General features: G+C 45.6%; 1 protein-coding gene across 3 annotated transcripts in view; it reads right to left on the reverse strand.

The window, feature by feature from the left end:
- The window catches only part of LOC148024382 (uncharacterized), a 258793-nt gene that overhangs the window by 125341 nt on the left and 116312 nt on the right, over positions 1 to 17140 (reverse strand). For all 3 annotated transcript variants that reach the window (XR_015693300.1, XR_015693299.1, XM_087694028.1), the window contains one exon: positions 451 to 592. Coding sequence is in view for 1 of the 3 variants with exons in the window: in XM_087694028.1 (XP_087550154.1) it covers positions 451 to 592 (142 nt within the window). In the remaining 2 variants the exon portion in view is untranslated. The remainder of the gene's footprint in view (positions 1 to 450; positions 593 to 17140) is intronic.

Below are 17140 nucleotides of genomic sequence, written 5' to 3' on the forward strand. Positions count from 1 at the left end.
GCAATGCCCTTTTCAACTGGCAGACCAGCTGAGGGATTTGGATGAATGCATGCAGAAGATCAGCTCTTTTTTCAAAGAGGGGGCTAGGAACAGGAGAAAGAGGGCTGCTAGAGATTCATTGGCAGCATTTCATAGACAGGAGGAAAGGCACTCAGGATGCAAGTGGGTGGCTTAGAGGATACATGCTGCCAAAACAGATATAGATTCTACGAAAGGAAGCCAGATCAGAGTATAATGCAAGACCCAGCCATCTTATGGTTTCTGGAAAGAGGGATGTTGTTGAAAGTTTAACTCAAGCTTCATTCCTATAGCACTTGGATAGAGTGTTAGTGGAAATAAAAGAAAATAAATGTACACACTTCCTGAAAACTGCATACATGAAAGCATATGCTTCTAATGTATGATATTATCAAGAAATTTCTATGTGAGGTAAGCATATTAAAGTCAAACCTGTGAGTCTCTTTCACACAGCGATGTGTGCTCCATGGAACAGACATTAAAAACCTTGGTAGTGCATGTGGATTGTTCACTAATGCATGGCGTAGTTGCCAAAGTACATGCTTTTCGGCTTCAGTGGGAGGCGTTATTACATCTATCAATAAGGATTTAAAAAATATTAGAACCTTAAGCTATTCAATTCAATAGTGTTCTTGATAATTCTTAGAGCTTTCCACATTTCTGCTTTACCCATGATAAAAGTTAGTCATCCAAAATATCCTTCAAGAAGAATTATTTATAAGCATAAAACACACTACTTTAAGGTGGTAAGTAATATAACCAAGATAAAAATGGAAATATCTTTCAATTTGGAAGCCATTTGGATCAGATAGTGTTCTATATAATGCTTAGAGACTTATTTTCTTCTTTATCCACAAGAGAAGCTAATCATCCAAAAGATCCATTTTCAAGGAGAATCAGATAATAAATTGGAGCAGAGTCATAGAGAATGGCTATTTTTGAGTTTAGGGAAGGTGATGTTAGTTTCTTCCCATCCCCATTCCTGTCCCATGTCAAATGGAATAGCATCTTAAGGTTATGGATAAGTATTATAGACAAGAAATGTGTATCTATCAGTTGAGACTTCCCCCCAACAGAACTCTTAGCTAGTTTCGTCGGAGGAACTACCCGTTACTATTGATGGACCCAAGGGGTTTTGGTCATGTGGCACCTATGGTGGGTTCCACTACCCTAAGGGAAGGACCCAACATGGCCTCACAAGGCATGCCCTCATCCTTTCAGCACGAGGCTCAAGTCATTCCTTCCCTGCATGATGGCAACTGACATCCCATGTTGATGGAACCATTCCCTCCTCCATCATGGTTGGATGTGGCCCCCTGCAACATAACCTAGCGCTGACTACCAACAGAGACACTCTGCATTCTTCGTACTTTGCTATTCTTACCAATCTAGCCTATCAGTACCTTCTCTCTGGACATCTTTGGACTAGTCGCCATGGCAAATTCAATGAGGAGAGATAAACCTTGTTTCCTTTGGAGGTTGACCACTTCCTACGTTTCGGCCTCTGGCTCTGAAGCTCGCAGAGCAACTCCTCGCAAGAGGAGATGTGCAAGACACTACCCTCCTTGATGCTTACAAAGCTCACTTCACAAATGGTGAAAGAACTCCTGATGTGCCCCTGCAAGCTGGCAAAGTGAGGGAGCTGTGGCCTGTAGACACCCCATGTGGAACTTTCCCAGAAGTGCAACCAGATGGTCGAAATGAGCAAAGCAATACAGACAACCCAACTCCCAGAAAGAAAGGTGAACCTGGTATCATCCTTGTGGCAGCATGCATCATTGGGAAGAACAATTTGCAGTCGTGCACTGATAGGCCCATGTCATGGTCCCTGTCCCCCGATTGAATATTTCAAAACCTGGACTTCTTTAAACTGGGAAGCCTCCCGGGGACGGGGGCGGGGGGGGTTGGGTTTTTGGTTTTGGGGGAGTTCTTGCTGCATAGTACTTGGTCAACAACTATTTTCATTTTCCTCTTCGATTGTGGAGCTCTAGCAATGAAGCTGCTTAGTCTCACAGACAGTGGATGGTGAAAATTTTACCACTTTCTCTACACCCCTTCTAAGAACACACGGCACAAGACGTATGGCCATAGGGTCCGTGATTGGACCGTCTCCCCACCATCTGACAGGCATGGAAAGACCTCACGTATCATGAATAAAAAGAAATACGAAGAAATTCATCTCATGATTCGCTCTCAACTACGAATTATGAGACAAGAATTGGAGAAAGAAATACGAGACCAGGTCAAAGCCGAACTACTGGTAAATCAAGGGGCAGAAATGCAAGACATGCAGATAAAGATTAAGAATGACTTATAGGCAAAAATGTTGTCTGGAATGCACACGCTGAAAACTGAAATGTTGAAAGTTGTAGATGCCTACAAATCTGAAATCTTAGAACTGAGGGAAGAATTGAGTACAGTTAAGAAAAAAGAAATGAACGTGCAAGAAGAATTACAAAAAGAGAAAGAGGCTTTGAAGGCATGTGAAAGGGAGGTTCACTCGTGGGCAGAAGTGGCAAAGACAACACAGAAGCAGAGAGAAGAAACCGGCCCATGGATTGAGGTAGTAAAACAGAATAACGGAACATCAGTGAACAAAACTAAAGTAATGAATGCTACCTTGGAAGAAGAGGCTAGGAGACGGGCAAGGGTTTTACATGTACGGGTAGTAGGATGGGAGGAGAAGAGCAGCCCACAGGAAGATGCTAAGACACTCGCTGAAAAAATTGGGGCTTCAGACGTACCTATCATCAGTGCTTGGAGTGGGGAAAGAGGACTCTAAGTCCAAGGCTCTAATTCTTCGCTTTGGAGACTTAGAGAAAAAAAAGGCCTTCCTCTCCAAGAGGAGAGCCCTCAAGGGTGAGAAGATTTATTTGGATGAGGACCTTGCCTCAACACAAATAGCGCATCGCAGAGAACACATGCCCAAGGTATTGGAGGCTCGCAAAGAGGGAAAGTGGGCTGTTTATAGGGATGGATGAGTCATCATCACTGACAAAAGGACTTCATGACGGTACGAGGCCTATGAGACACTTCAGATGTCAATATGGAATTGTAATGGAGCCCTACGCTTGGATGTTGGTTACTTTGAAGATAGCTTCCGCAACATAGATATAGCAATGTACACAGAAACACACCGATGTAAAGGTAGCCGACTACCCGACGTGCGGGAATACAGGTGGAAAAGTGCATTTCATCCAACAACTAGAAAACCAGGAAGCACTAGGGGCTCTGGAGGTGTGGCCATACTATACCAGGAAGACCTCAAAGGAATAGCGCAAGTAATGAAAAGAGATGATGATGCAGTATATTTATGGATTAGGATACATGCAGGAAGTCCACGGGATACATTCATCGCAATATGCTACTTTCCTCTTGCAAATTCTACCTATGCCACACGAGATGGATCTCCCTTTGATGTACTTTATTAGGATATCATGAGATATGCTAGCATTGGGAACATATTATTAGTAGGAGATTTCAATGCACGCACTGCAGATAGACAGAGTGACTTTTATATGCATGATAATGCCATGTTCAAAGAGATCAACATAGATGAAATAGGCCTATGCAGGAGAGCCCAGGATAAAGAAGTAAGTACCTATGGGACACACCTATTGACTTTGGGAACTGCACATAGACTAGCTATCTTTAATGGTTTGCCACAATGGCCAGGATCTGACAATTTGACATGTTGGAATCACAAAGGAGGGGCAAGTACTGTGGACTACTTGATAGGCTCACCAGCATTGATACAAGGACAGGCACGTTTCAGACGAGGATATACCAAGCTGGACCATATTCCTGCACTTAGAGCCATTATTGAGGAGGGTCGAACCCGAGACAAGAGGATCTATTGTTACTTTGTAGACTTTCGCAAAGCTTTTGATACAGTGCCTCGTACACGCATCATGCAGAGATTGCAGGACATTGGAGTACCAGAGGGTATACGATGGGGTGTCCATGCATTATATGAGGCAGTGACAGGTCATGTACGAGCACCTGGGGGGCTATTAGAGAGGATTGATAGTACCATAGGAGTGAAACAAGGATGTCCACTTTCACCCACATTGTTTGGGTCTATACATAGATGAAGTGTCTGATTACATAGAATGAGGAGGAGGAGCTGGAGCTAACCTGGCAGGGGTGCTAATACCAATATTATTGTATGCAAATGATATTGTTCTCGTTTCAGATTCACTGGAGGGATTGCAATGCCATCTAGATGCTTTGCACATCTTCTTTAGAGATAAAGACCTCACAGTGAACCTTGGGAAGACCAAAACCATGGTTTTCAATACTTCAGCAGCATGGGTGACTAGATCTATGTACCAGTTCACATTTGGGGAAGACGTACTGGAGCATGTGAGGAAATATGTCTATTTGGGAGTCACCTTCTCTGGCCCACGTTTTTCGTTGAGAGGGGCATCAGAGGCACGTCTGGCACGTGGACACGTAGCACTAGGGGCACTCAAGAGTCAATGTGCTCACATACAGTTCCAACAGCCCTGCACCAAACTCTGGTTGTTCACCCTAGTCACACCTGCATTACTATATGGAGCAGAGGTATGGGGTTGCAGCTTGTACCACAAGCGTCTTAGCCCACTCACTGATCAGATTGGAGTAGAGAGGGATTATTATGATGGTTGGGATAGCATGGGAAGGCCATTGATCATGATGATAGCACATATGATTAGGAGTAAGCCCTCCACCCCACATCTAATTGTCAAAGCAGAGCCAGGGGCAGTACCTATAGTTACTAAGGCACTCTTTAGGGAAGTGACCTTTTGGCACAGACTATGGGAACTTCCACGCCATAGATACTCTAGATTGGTACTAACCTCATCTAGACAACTAGCAGCATGAGGCAAGAAGAATTGTTGGTTTTCACAGATGACTATTTGGATGAGTCTACATGGTTTGGATATTGACTGTCTTCCACCTTTGGATTATAGCCTTGACTGCCCTACACTTTCTCTCAGTCGATCAGAGTTGAACCAGGTGATCAGAGCTGATATCTTGAGGATTGAGACAGCAAGGAAATGGATCCATCCACCACTCCCTCTAGGATCGAGGATAGAGTTCTACAGGAGTCATTTCTTGTCTCCCTCTAATGATGGTTTCACTATTCGGCCAGCATATATGGACACCCATCTCTCCCATAGCGTACGGGTTGCTATCGGACAGATTCGCACCTCCTCACATAGGCTTCAGATGGAGACAGGCAGATGGAAAAATACCCTAGCAAGGATAGGACTTGCGAGCTTTGTGGTCGAGACCTTGAGACAGAGGAGCACTACATATGCAGATGCACAGTATACTATGACATACGAGGACGGTTCCACTGCCTCTTCCGTGATGGATTTGGACCCCTTCGTCGTGTCATGGAGTACGAGGACCAGAGATGCCTAGGTCTCTTCCTCCAAGAGCTTGAGAGGCGCCGAACTGCACTACTACGAGACAGGAGGCCAACTCACCCAGAGGGACACACACAGAGAGCACTGACAGACTTCTACAGAGCTGACCCTACTGACACTACTAGCCTAGCAGAGATAGAGCCATCCCGCCAGACACCTTATAGGCCACACAGTGAAGTCACATTGGATAGAGTCATTTCCCTTCGTCAAGCACGACGACCCCGTCTACCAAGACCACGTCCAAGGAGGCCACACCACAGTCGGATTAAAGCCATTATCACGAGACACCGCAAACTCACTACCATGCATATCAATGAAGCAACTAGGGACCGCATCATAGCTGAGATCATGTGCAGATCTTGAGATCAGCTATAGCCCATAGTCCCCACCACACTTCTGTACATGGTTCTATCAAATCTGGTTCTTCTTTCCTTTCCTTTTTTTTCTATCGATGGAACAACACTACACATGGTTCGACCCTAGTATAGTCCCATCGTATACTTATTTTCAGTATTGTTTCATAGGCCACCCACTTATTTGTAATGTTATCTTTTCCTTTACTGATGAGATGACATTAGACATGGATGTACTCTGGATTTTGTCTCATAGGCCACATTGGCCTTATGTAGATGTTAATATATCTTTCTTACTTTCTTTCTTTCTACCCCCGCCAACAACCCCTTCATGCTGCCCCCCCCCCCCCCCCGCCCTGGCTCCGCCCCTGCGCTGTCTTTCCCCATGCTGCGGCTTCTGATTGCCGCTCGAGACCCGCCACCCTCTGCACTCCCCCATTCTGACGCCCCCCGCCCCCCCCCCCAACTCCCACGCTATCCCCCATCTCCTTCACCCTGCAGCTCCAGGCCCCTCACCCGCACAACTCCAGGCTCCTCACCCGCATAGCTCTAGCTTCACGATATCGTTTGTGGCGCCCGGTGCCTCCATCATCGTCAAAAAACAGAAAATCCCCCCCCCCTGTTGCTCCTTCCATCTGCAACAACACTTCCCCCCCCTCCAGCAATTCAACAGTGTGATTGGTACGTTCTCAGTAGGGACGCGCAATGGAAACCTTTGGTCAGACGCCAGCGCATTCTGCGAGTGCCCCCCAATCAAACACCTTGCACGTCATCCTCTCTAAGGAACAACTCTTAGCCGTCCGTGCAACAGAGCTGGAGCTAAAAGAAACAGTGATCTTCGGTCAAGTCATAGGATACTCCCCATCTAAGGCCCAGCTTCAGAATTGGCTTCACTCCACACTGCGCAAATCATGGAGGCAATTCTCATGGGGCAAGGGATCTTCATGGTACGACTCACCTCGGCAGACATAGCCCGAGAGCTAGTGGCCAGTTCACCCTATGCTTCCATGAAGGGGGTCATCTACATGGTTCCCTCATACAGTGGCTTCACAGTGGAGGCATTCCCACTTAACAACAGGTTCCTCACACATCCGGTCACCCTACTCTTCCCTAGATTGGCGGTAGAGTATCGCCAGCTAGTGGAGGACATCGAACGGCTCTTTGGCACTATTCTTCCCGCCTCCTTCACAGATGCAGTGACAACAGCAGGAGTCTCAAAGGTACGGGTTGCAGTAAAAGAGACAAAGGATATATCACAGTTTCTGGAGATTGAGGCAGGTGGACACTCCTTCAGGTAGCAAGTTATTGTCACTCGACAACCAGGGCAGTGCCTACGTTGCCATGAGTTTGAGCATCATGCAGTAGAGTGTACGCACTTCGGAGCCAAGGTGGCTTCGCCGATAGGCCCACAGGTGGACGCGGATGGCTTCACACAGGTCCAAAGACAACAGAGAGGGAGATGGCAGGGGGGCTGCAATCAGCCCCTTAGACAGCCACGGCAGCAGGGAGCAAGAGGGCGAGCATCCCCCCTCAGCAAAACACCGCGCGGCCCCCCCTCCTCACCCCACCCGCCAAGACCACAGGCCTACGCATCCACCCCCTACGGAGGTGTCACAGGCCACCTCTCCCGAGGGCCCACATCCCCCACCTCCCCATCCCCACGGTTCTCCCCTCCCCCCACCCTAGTCCACAACCCCCCCTCCAGAGCTACCGGTCCCCCCCCCCCCACACTCGCCGCGTGCCTGCGATTACCCCACCACCCCTCCATTCCCCCCCTCCCCACCCTCACCCCCACGGACCACCCCCCTGGTCCCCACCTAGTACAAGTGACCCCCTCCCACACAGCCACCAGCTCATTCGTCCATGCCATTCGTCACACTTTCCAGAGACAGATGCAACTACTACCATAGGAGTTTTTTCGAAGTGAGCCATGGTCTTATATGAGAGTTGCGGAGCGCGTAGAGTTCCCACTACCCTTGGAGGTGGGAATCTTCGTGGTACGGAAGTCAAGGAGCGGCAAGGTCCATTTACTAGCACCACCAGATGGACCAAACTACGCCTTCTTCCTTCATACTTCTCACACAAGAGACTCGACAACAACACAGATACAGGAGGAAGTGAAGAGCCAGGTGGCAGATCACATCTCCCAGTGTGTTGAGAGTGAAAAAAGACTGAATTTTGGACTGATTTTTGTTGTTTTTGAGGTCTGAATGATTGATTTTTTATGGATTTAGAGTGATGTATGGTTGTAAGGGAAGTATTTGAGAGTATTTTGGATGATATTGATTATATTTAGAAGTTCATGATGATTCTCACTGGAGATATGAGGTTTTGTGATGTTCTGTGATATTCTGATTGGTTCTGTATATCTTCTGTATAGCTTCTGTTTTGTTCTGTATGTCTTCTGTATGAAGCATGGATTGATCATTGATGAAGATTGAGATCTTTTGAAAGCTTATTGAATAGTTTTTGAGAGTTTGGAATGGTTTGAGTATGAGTTATGAGGTTTTGATGACCTTCTGTAACCCTCTGTAAACCCTCTATAGAACCTCTGTCTCTGCTCTGTCTCTGTACTGTAACTGTATTGTAGCTGTTCTGGTGCTGTACTGTGACTGTTCTGTAGGTGTTATGTAGAATGTATGTGTGACTTTGGGAAAGTTTTCTAACTTTTGGAAGGGATGAATCGAAGTTCAAAAGAGCTAAAACAAGTGGAAGAAACAGTTGCTGAAGACTGAAGAGAATACTAAGTGACAGTGACAGTAGTGAGCTGTGAAAAGACACTGTAGTGGCTCTGGTGACTCTTCATATCAGACATACCTCTTGGGAGATGCATCCACGACCTAAGAAGGATTATTAAGGGTTATTATGAGAGTATTGTAGTGAGGATATGATATACTATTGATAAGAGAGAGAGAGAGAGAGAGAGAGAGAGAGAGAGTCAGAGATAGTCAATTCTATCAAAACAGTATAACTATATATGAGAGATTGAGAGAGAGAACTATGAAGACATTGAAGATGAATAATATGTGATTGATTTCCATTCAAAGATGGTGTATTCCTTTGTGTTCTTTGTTATAATGATGGATTTTGCGAAGATGTTGGAGAATATGGTTGATTCTATCAAATCCGTGGGAGATATCTACTATGGTGCTGCGTGAAGAATTGTTGTTTTCTTTGTTTTGATGATCAAAAGAATGAAATAAAAGCTTGTTGATGTTACAAGATAGATTTTCTTACAAGAGAATTCCCTTTTCCTTGGTGTTCCTCTTGGGGCTCCATGTTTTTGGTGCGCAGCCGAAGAAACTTGCTATCAACAAGCACCAGAAGAGGCTGAAAATGAAGGAAATGGCATTGCCAAGAAGAAAAGAATTCAACGGATGTTTGTAAAGTTGCTTCTTCCACTGAAGAGTTGGAATTTCTCATTATCAAAGCCACTTTCCACAAGAAGTTCATCCCACAATGGCGGAAATGCATGCTCTATGTGGTGGACTGTTTCCTCTTCCTGTTGAAGTAGTAGAAACTTGCATCTTGGTGGCAACCTGTTTGGGAACAAACTGAAAAGCAGAAACAGAGAGAATGACCATCCATGGAAGATTTGGCATTCATTGAGAAGTTTCCAGACATCATCAAGTGGGAGATTGTGAAGAAGCTTCAGGAGTCTTGGTCTGTAGAGGTTCACGAAGACAAGAAGGAAAAGAGTTGGAATTTGTTCGTGGATGCTCAACAGCAATATACATGGGATGCTTGGTGCACTGATAATCTTCTGTTTGTCGAATTAGCAACCCACTAGAAGTTGGTAGACAAAGTGTTTTTCACAATATACACTGTTGAAACCCTCCGAAGCTGGAATTATTATAATAACGCAACAACGATCCTAAGGAGAATGAGTTTTGATACTTTCAGAACAGAATATCTTCCCCTCTGCAGTGGTTTGAAAGCTGAATTCAGAGATGTTGAAAAGAAGGAAGTAGAGGAGATGTTGGCCAGAGAATCCCTCAGAGACTGAAGCCCCCTCTGACACTATCCTATTGAGTCTAGAACAACTGGTTGAAGCCAACCCCCTATTATGACGCAATAAAGAGGCAAGCGTTAGAACGGGTCTAGAGATACGTGAGAAGAGAGAAGGCAAAAATCAAAGCTGAAAACGAGCTCGCAACAGAAGCCTCCTTTGACGCCCTAAAAGCACTCTTTACAAAAGTCCCCATGGCGACTCAAGGTCCCCTTCCTAGTCAAATTCGTCCTAGAAATATTGATGACAGGCCAGCAAATGTAGTCCCATTGCCAGTTTTTAAGGGAGAATACAATGAAGACCCTGATCTTCATGTAGTAGAATTTATGGTAGCATGTGTGGCTAACAATGCCAGAACCCCTGAGCATTGGTTAGCAATATCCCCCGCCACTTTCGAGGGCGCGGCGTTTCAGTGATATGAGAGACAAGCAGCAGGAACTTTTGGCACATGGGACGATCTAAAGTTGGCCTTCCTCACTAAATTCACGCGTGAAGGTTTTGAAGAGCGGATGCAAGAGAAGTTCATGAACCTAAGTCAGTCCTCTGGAGAAAGAGTAGAAGCTTATGTCTCGCGAATGGAATCTATCCTGAAGAGATGAACTAATCATCATTTGGATGAAGGAATCCAAAAAGGAGTGTTTCTCATGGGCCTATAACCAGAAGTTCGCAAGTTCGTGGAATTGAGAAGACCAGTCAATCTGCAAGCTGCAGTGGAAGGTGCAAGATTGTATGACGAAGTTGAAGCAAGGCTGTCAATGACTCCAGGAAGGGGAGTCTTACCTCCTCCTATGCCTGGAATGGTATATCCACCAAATGCAGTCCCAGGGACAGTTCCCTACCCCTATCCCCAGATGCAAACAGTGCCGCAGTATAGTGCACCTAATCCAGTGTGGTCACCGCAGACGACAATGCCTCAAATGATGGTTCAACCACAACAACAATGGCCTCAAACAGTTCCTTCAATAGCGAATCAACAACAGTGGAACCCTACTGGAATCAACAACCCCAAGTCTCAACAGGAGCTCTGAATCAAAGTCAGAGCAGAGGACCTTCTGGATCTACCCAACCAGTATATGCAGTAATTATAAAAGCTTCCCAAAACCCTACCACCAGCACTTCCGGAGGTAAAAATCTGAAGGACTACTTATCCAATTCAGTTGCAAGTATCAAGAAAGAGCTTCTGGATGTGATTACAGAGCAGTTACAGACGCTGAAGGTGAATACCACCAATATATCCAATCCTGCGGGAGCTGGAAGAGATGTGATGCGCTCTAATACATGGTGTGGAAAGTGTCATCAAGCAGGGCATTTAGCCACTGAATGTACCTAAAAACCAACCATTCCTGGAGCCTTCTATTCTTACTGTTTGCGGAAGAACCATAAAGAGAATATTTGCTCTCTGAAAAAGATGCATGAACGAAGACAGAAGGATGAAAATGCAAGATTCAACTTACTGGAATCTAAAATGACAACACAAGATATTGGACCCAAGCCTAGAGAGTTTGGTCCTAATTTCGGTCCAAGGCGGTTGCCCTCTCAAAGTTACAGAGGACGACAGTCTGGCGGTGGTCAGAGATCAGAGGTGGAATGTTAAGGTGTGGAGAAAAGGGACATCTCTCCCCGAATTGTCCAAATCCTTGACGATCTGTGGATTACAAGCCCTTATACAGCCGATGCAAAGGAGAAGGCCACACTGCAAAGGACTGTCCCAGTCCAACCCTTGTAAAAGCCAATGCCACTGATAGCCAACAGAAGGTACAAGAGCCTGCTTCCAATTTGGTTGAGTTGGAAGTTGCCGCTGTTACGCACACTAAGAAGAAGGAACCAATGATTCAGAATGGAAATGACTCTCCTGCCAAGACTTTGAAGTTCAACCTACCTACAGAGGGACAGAATAGTACAGGACAAAACAGTACAGTACAGAGCACTACAGTGCCACAGAAGGCTACAGAGACAATCCCAGAGACAGGACCAGAGGCCCAGGAGACAGAAGATACAGAAGTACTTTCAGAAACAGAAGAAGTGCCGATGCAGCAATTGTTAGAAGAAAAAGGAAAAATGAAAATGAGTGTAGCCCCATTCCCCAGCCGGCTAGAGAAGCCTGTGGATCCTATTAAAACTATGACTTGGTCAAAGACCTAGACACTTTTAAACTAAACTTAACATTCCGGCAGTTTCTAATGTTGTCTTCCAGCTGTCGAAAGAGATTCAAAAGCATCTTAACACGAAGGCGTGGACTAAGGATCGCTCCTTCAACAGTGACCAAGACCAATAAGGCCCCGGAGCCTGTAAAGGAAGTAGATGTGGCTAATGCCTTCCTAGATCCTGGAACCCCAAAGATTAGTGTATGGATAGAAGGATGCTTCATTTCAGATGCATTGATTGATGAAGGCTCATCGGTAAACATAATGATGTATACCACAATGAAGAACTTAGGGTTGCAAGGAATTCAACCTACACAGTGGCTTATCCGATTGGCAGACCAAAGTAGATTCAAACCATTGGGCATCCTCCCATACGTAAAAACAACCCTTGCAGGAAGAGACTATTGGCTGACATATTTTGTGGTCAAACCAAATTCTTATGGGACTTCATACCCTCTGCTGTTGGGAAGACCTTGGCTTTCACCTCTGACAGTGAAATAGAAGCATGGATGTTCTGTTCTCCCTGTTACATGACAGTCGCAAAGACAGAGCGGAGTCAGTACAGAGAGTACAATTACAGAGCAGAGACAGTACAGAGGCAGAACAGATACAGAGCGGCTACAGAACAGAAACAGAGCGGATACAGAGACAATAACAGACACAGAGCCAGAGCCAGAGCCAGAAGCAAAGTCAGATATTGTGACAGAAGCAGAAGCAGATGCAGAGGCAGACGATCTGTTCTTCTCCTACAGAACCTCTACAGAAGCAGAGACAAAGCCTCGAGAGGGTGAGGATAAAACTGATAAGGATGAAAATGAAGTAGACTATAAAAGTGCAGATGAAGAATTCCCTCTGATAGAGGATGATCTTGTTGATGTCCCTACAGAGACCTCAGAGGCTGAATATCTCAGGGTACTGGATGGAATGACCATGGTTCCGTTTGGGTTGATCAATGGACCACAAAGTATGCAGAATCTGTATAAGCAATGGATTAAAAGCATAAAAATTAAGTTCACCAGTGGCTCCTATCGTCCTGACTGTTCAGTCTCCAAAGAAAAGATGATGACGATGCCCCCTGCCAACAGAAGCCCAAGCCATCAAAGTCACGGCCTCTAGCAGGTCCGTGCTATGTGACATTCTTGGACGCGTCCTCTGAAAATGAGGCCTTGAGTCCTGAAGAGGTCACCACTCAAACAAAAGTAAACAAAGCTCTGATACCCTTCCAGCAACTTAAACAGATGAATGAGTCAACTGTTCAGAAGGAGGACACTAGTTCTAGTGGGACATCAGACGAGGATACGACTCTCTTGAAGGAGTCAGACCTCTACCCAGAAGCAATTCGTGGGACATTTATCCGCGAAGTGGAAGGTGAAAGACAAGTAACATTCCTGGATGCTGAGGGTACTGAACGTCACCTAAAAGTGGGTCTCAATCTTCCAGAAGAAGAACTGGTGGTCTTGCGAGACCTACTAAAGGAGAACTTAGATGTGTTTGCTTGGTCGTATAAAGACCTAAAGGGGATTGATCCCACAATATGCCAACATCACATTGACCTAGAGCCCGATGCCAAACCTGTAAGGCAAAGGCAAAGACGGATGAATCCTAATTATTCTGCTCTGGTGAAGGCCGAATTATTGAAATTGCTTGAAGCTGAGTTCATCTATCCCGTGGCTAACAGTGAATGGGTTTCGCCCATTGTGATAGTACCCAAGAAGAACGGGAAACTTCGAATATGTGTCGACTTTCGAAAGCTCAATTCGAAGACAAAGAAGGATCATTTCCCTATCCCTTTTACAAACCAACTGTTGGACACAGTGGCAGGCCATGAGCTTTATTCCCTCTTGGATGGATTCACCGGATATAATCAAGTTCAAATCGTAGAAGAGGACCAATCCAAAACAACCTTCACCACAGAATGGGAGACCTATGCCTACAGAGTGATGCCATTCGGACTCTGTAATGCTCCTGCCACCTTCCAACGAGTAATGATGGCTGCTTTTTAGAACCATCTGAATGATTTCATTGAGGTGTATCTTGATGACTTCTGTGTCTATAGTTTGATCCGTGAGCACTGGGGACACCTAGAGCAATGTTTTGACAGATGCCGAGAGTATGGGATTTCTCTCAACCCCGACAAATGTGTCTTTGGTGTCTCCTCAGGAGTTCTTTTGGGCCATATTGTCTCTGCACAAGGAATTGCAACAGACCCAGCAAAGATTGAAAAGATTGCCGCCTTAACAGCACCAACAAACCTCAAGCAATTGAGAGGATTTCTTGGCCATGTGGGCTATTACAGAAGATTTATTGCACATTTTGCAACTAAGGCAGTCCCTCTACACAAGCTCCTAAGAAAAGAAGCTGATTTTCCTTTGGACAAACGACTGTGAAGAAGCCTTTAAAACCCTAAAACAGTGCCTTATCCAAGCACCTATTTTACAGCCTCCTGATTGGATGAAGAAGTTCCATGTGCACACAGATGCATCAGTTGAAGGGCTAGGTGCTGTCCTATATCAAAAGGGCCCCTCCAAATTAGATCAACCAATATACTATGCAAGCCGAAAGGTCACTGATAGGGAACGGAACTATACAGTGACAGAGCTTGAGCGCTTGGCAATGGTGTTTGCACTGGAGAAGTTTCGACATTATCTATTGTCCACACATTTCAAGTTCTATGTGGATCATGAAGCCCTGTTCTTCTTGATGAACAAAGTAGATGTTAAAGGACGACTGATGAGATGGTTGCTTTTATTCCAGGAGTTTAACTTTGAAGTAGTCACTAAGCCTGGCCGTTCTCATATCCTAGCCGATCATCTATCACGGATGATCCAGACCTTCCTGATGCTTCCTTGTTTCTAGTTGAAACAGTTACTCCCTGGTATGCAGACATAGCCAATCTCTTGGCAACTCAACAATATCCTCCTAGCATCTCAAGCCGTGAGAAGAAGAAGCTTCTGTTAGAATCAGCCCCCTACACTTTGCTAGGCGGTACACTGTACAAGAAGGGCAAAGATAAAGTGCTGCGAAGATGTGTTTCAGGGAATGAAATCAGCATAGTATTGAAAGCATGTCATAACGAACCATGTGGTGGACACTTCGCAGGAGAAGCGACAGCCAGGAAGGCTCTATTAGTAGGATACTGGTGGCCGACCCTCCACAAGGATGCCTATGATTACTGTAAAAGATGTGATACTTGTCAGCGAATGGAAAAACCCACCAAAACAAGTGCCATGCCACTGCAACCCATTCTTCCCCTAAAGCCGTTTGAGAAGTGGGGGATTGATTTCGTGGGTCCCATTGATCCACCTACCAAACGGAAGCAGAACAGATACATCTTAGAATGTATGGATTATGTCACAAAGTGGTGTGAAGCTAAAGCCCTAAAGCGGGACGATGGTAACAGCGTAGCCCTGTTCATGTACGAGAATATTATCACCTGTTTTGGCAGTCCCCTCGAGCTGGTAAGTGACAGAGGTACTCATTTTCTTAACAAAATCATGGCGGAGCTGACAGAACTGTATAAGATCCGCCATCGTAAGTCCACTCCCTATTACCCCAAAGCCAATGGCCAAGTTGAAGACACTGATCGCATCCTTTGCTCAATTCTGACAAGAACGATTGCCGCACATCGTCGCGACTAGGACGATCGACTTAAAGAGGCCCTCTGGGCGTACAAATTCTTCCATAAGGCAGCTACAGGACAGACCCCTTTTCAGCTAGTGTATGGTACAGAAGCGGTCTTCCCTGTTAAGCTGGAATTGCCCTCTTTGCAAGTGGCAGTTAAAGAACGCTTGGGAGATAGTGAGTCACTGCAACGTCGTCTCCTGCACTTGGAATGCTTGGATGAGATCCGGCGGATGGCTCTACAGTGCATGGAAACCACTCAAAAGCGACGCAAGGCCTATCATAACAGTTTCATCAAGCACAAGGAGTTCAAAGAAGGTGATCTTGTCCTAGCCTATGATTCGAGATTTGGCAAGTTTCCTGGCAAGCTTCAACAACGATGAATGGGCCTGTACAAGATACTGGCCGTCAATCCTAACGGTTCTTTTCAGGTGCAGACCGTTGATACCTCTGATGATCCTTTTCTGATCAATGGATATCGCCTAAAGTACTTCCCTCCCTAGGGATCTTGGCAATCACAGTCGACCTACCCTTTCCCTTTTGGGCATCGCATTGTCCTTCTTGTCGTGCTTCTGATAGCCATGATGATTCTCTTCATGAGGCGGTCTTGTTCTGCTACCCCCTCGCAGAAACATCTCAACCCGACATTGTTCTCTTCTCTTCTGATCCAACAACGGTGCCGAGGTTGGTCCTGATATATGGTATTTCTACCATGCCCTTTATTAAGAAATAAAAAAGAAAAAAAAGGAGGAAAAAATTAAAAAAAGGAAAACAAAAGAAAAAAAAAAGGAGAAAAGAAAAAAAAAAGAAAAAAAACAAAACTGTTATGGAAGAAAATGAAGAAATTCCTTGTCACAACAGGCCTCGTTCCAAGAAAAGGTGGAAACACCCTTGGGCGAGAAGCTGACTGTGGAAAAGGTGGTAGCACCCCGCAGTTCAGGATAGCTGACTCACCCGCAGAACCTCTTCAGAAAGCAATTTGAAGCCACCTCCCTTGGTGCGCTGTCTCTACAATATCAGTCCCTCTGTCTTTCTTAATAAACGCCTCTTCTTACAAATCACTGACGTACGCGATTTGTAGGCTGCCTCCTTGGGTATGCCTCCTCCTGAAGATCCTGATGACAACAACAGCCGATATGATCTTCATCACCAACCCCTTGAGTGATGTGAGCTTTCATCCTAACAGGATGGGGATGTGCATATGGGATGCCCTCTGTATCTATCAGAGAGTGAGACAGAGGGTGGGGTGAGTGACCAGTCTTTTCCATCAAATCAAATGAGAGGTGAGATGTGTGAATGGAGTGTTGAACGCACGGGATGGGCCACTCAATGCACAAAGCACGATTTGTTCCTGTGCACTGCACCATAAGGCTCCCTCGCCTTCCTTCTTGCACTGTATGCCGGCACAGGACAGGATGCACAGTTGCACCATCCATTGCACATAAGGCATACAACCTTCAATCAATTACCGAGAGGTGAGGATTGAGGGACGTTACGACCTTTGGAGTCAGGTACGTTTCTGTTTCCCTATGCACCCATGGACTGGGTTTCTGCCATCAACACATGACACATCATTCT

This window comes from Lygodium microphyllum, chromosome 15 (assembly GCF_053477565.2).
Source record: "Lygodium microphyllum isolate KBCC chromosome 15, Lygodium_microphyllum_v1.1.10, whole genome shotgun sequence".
Lineage (NCBI taxonomy): Eukaryota > Viridiplantae > Streptophyta > Polypodiopsida > Schizaeales > Lygodiaceae > Lygodium > Lygodium microphyllum.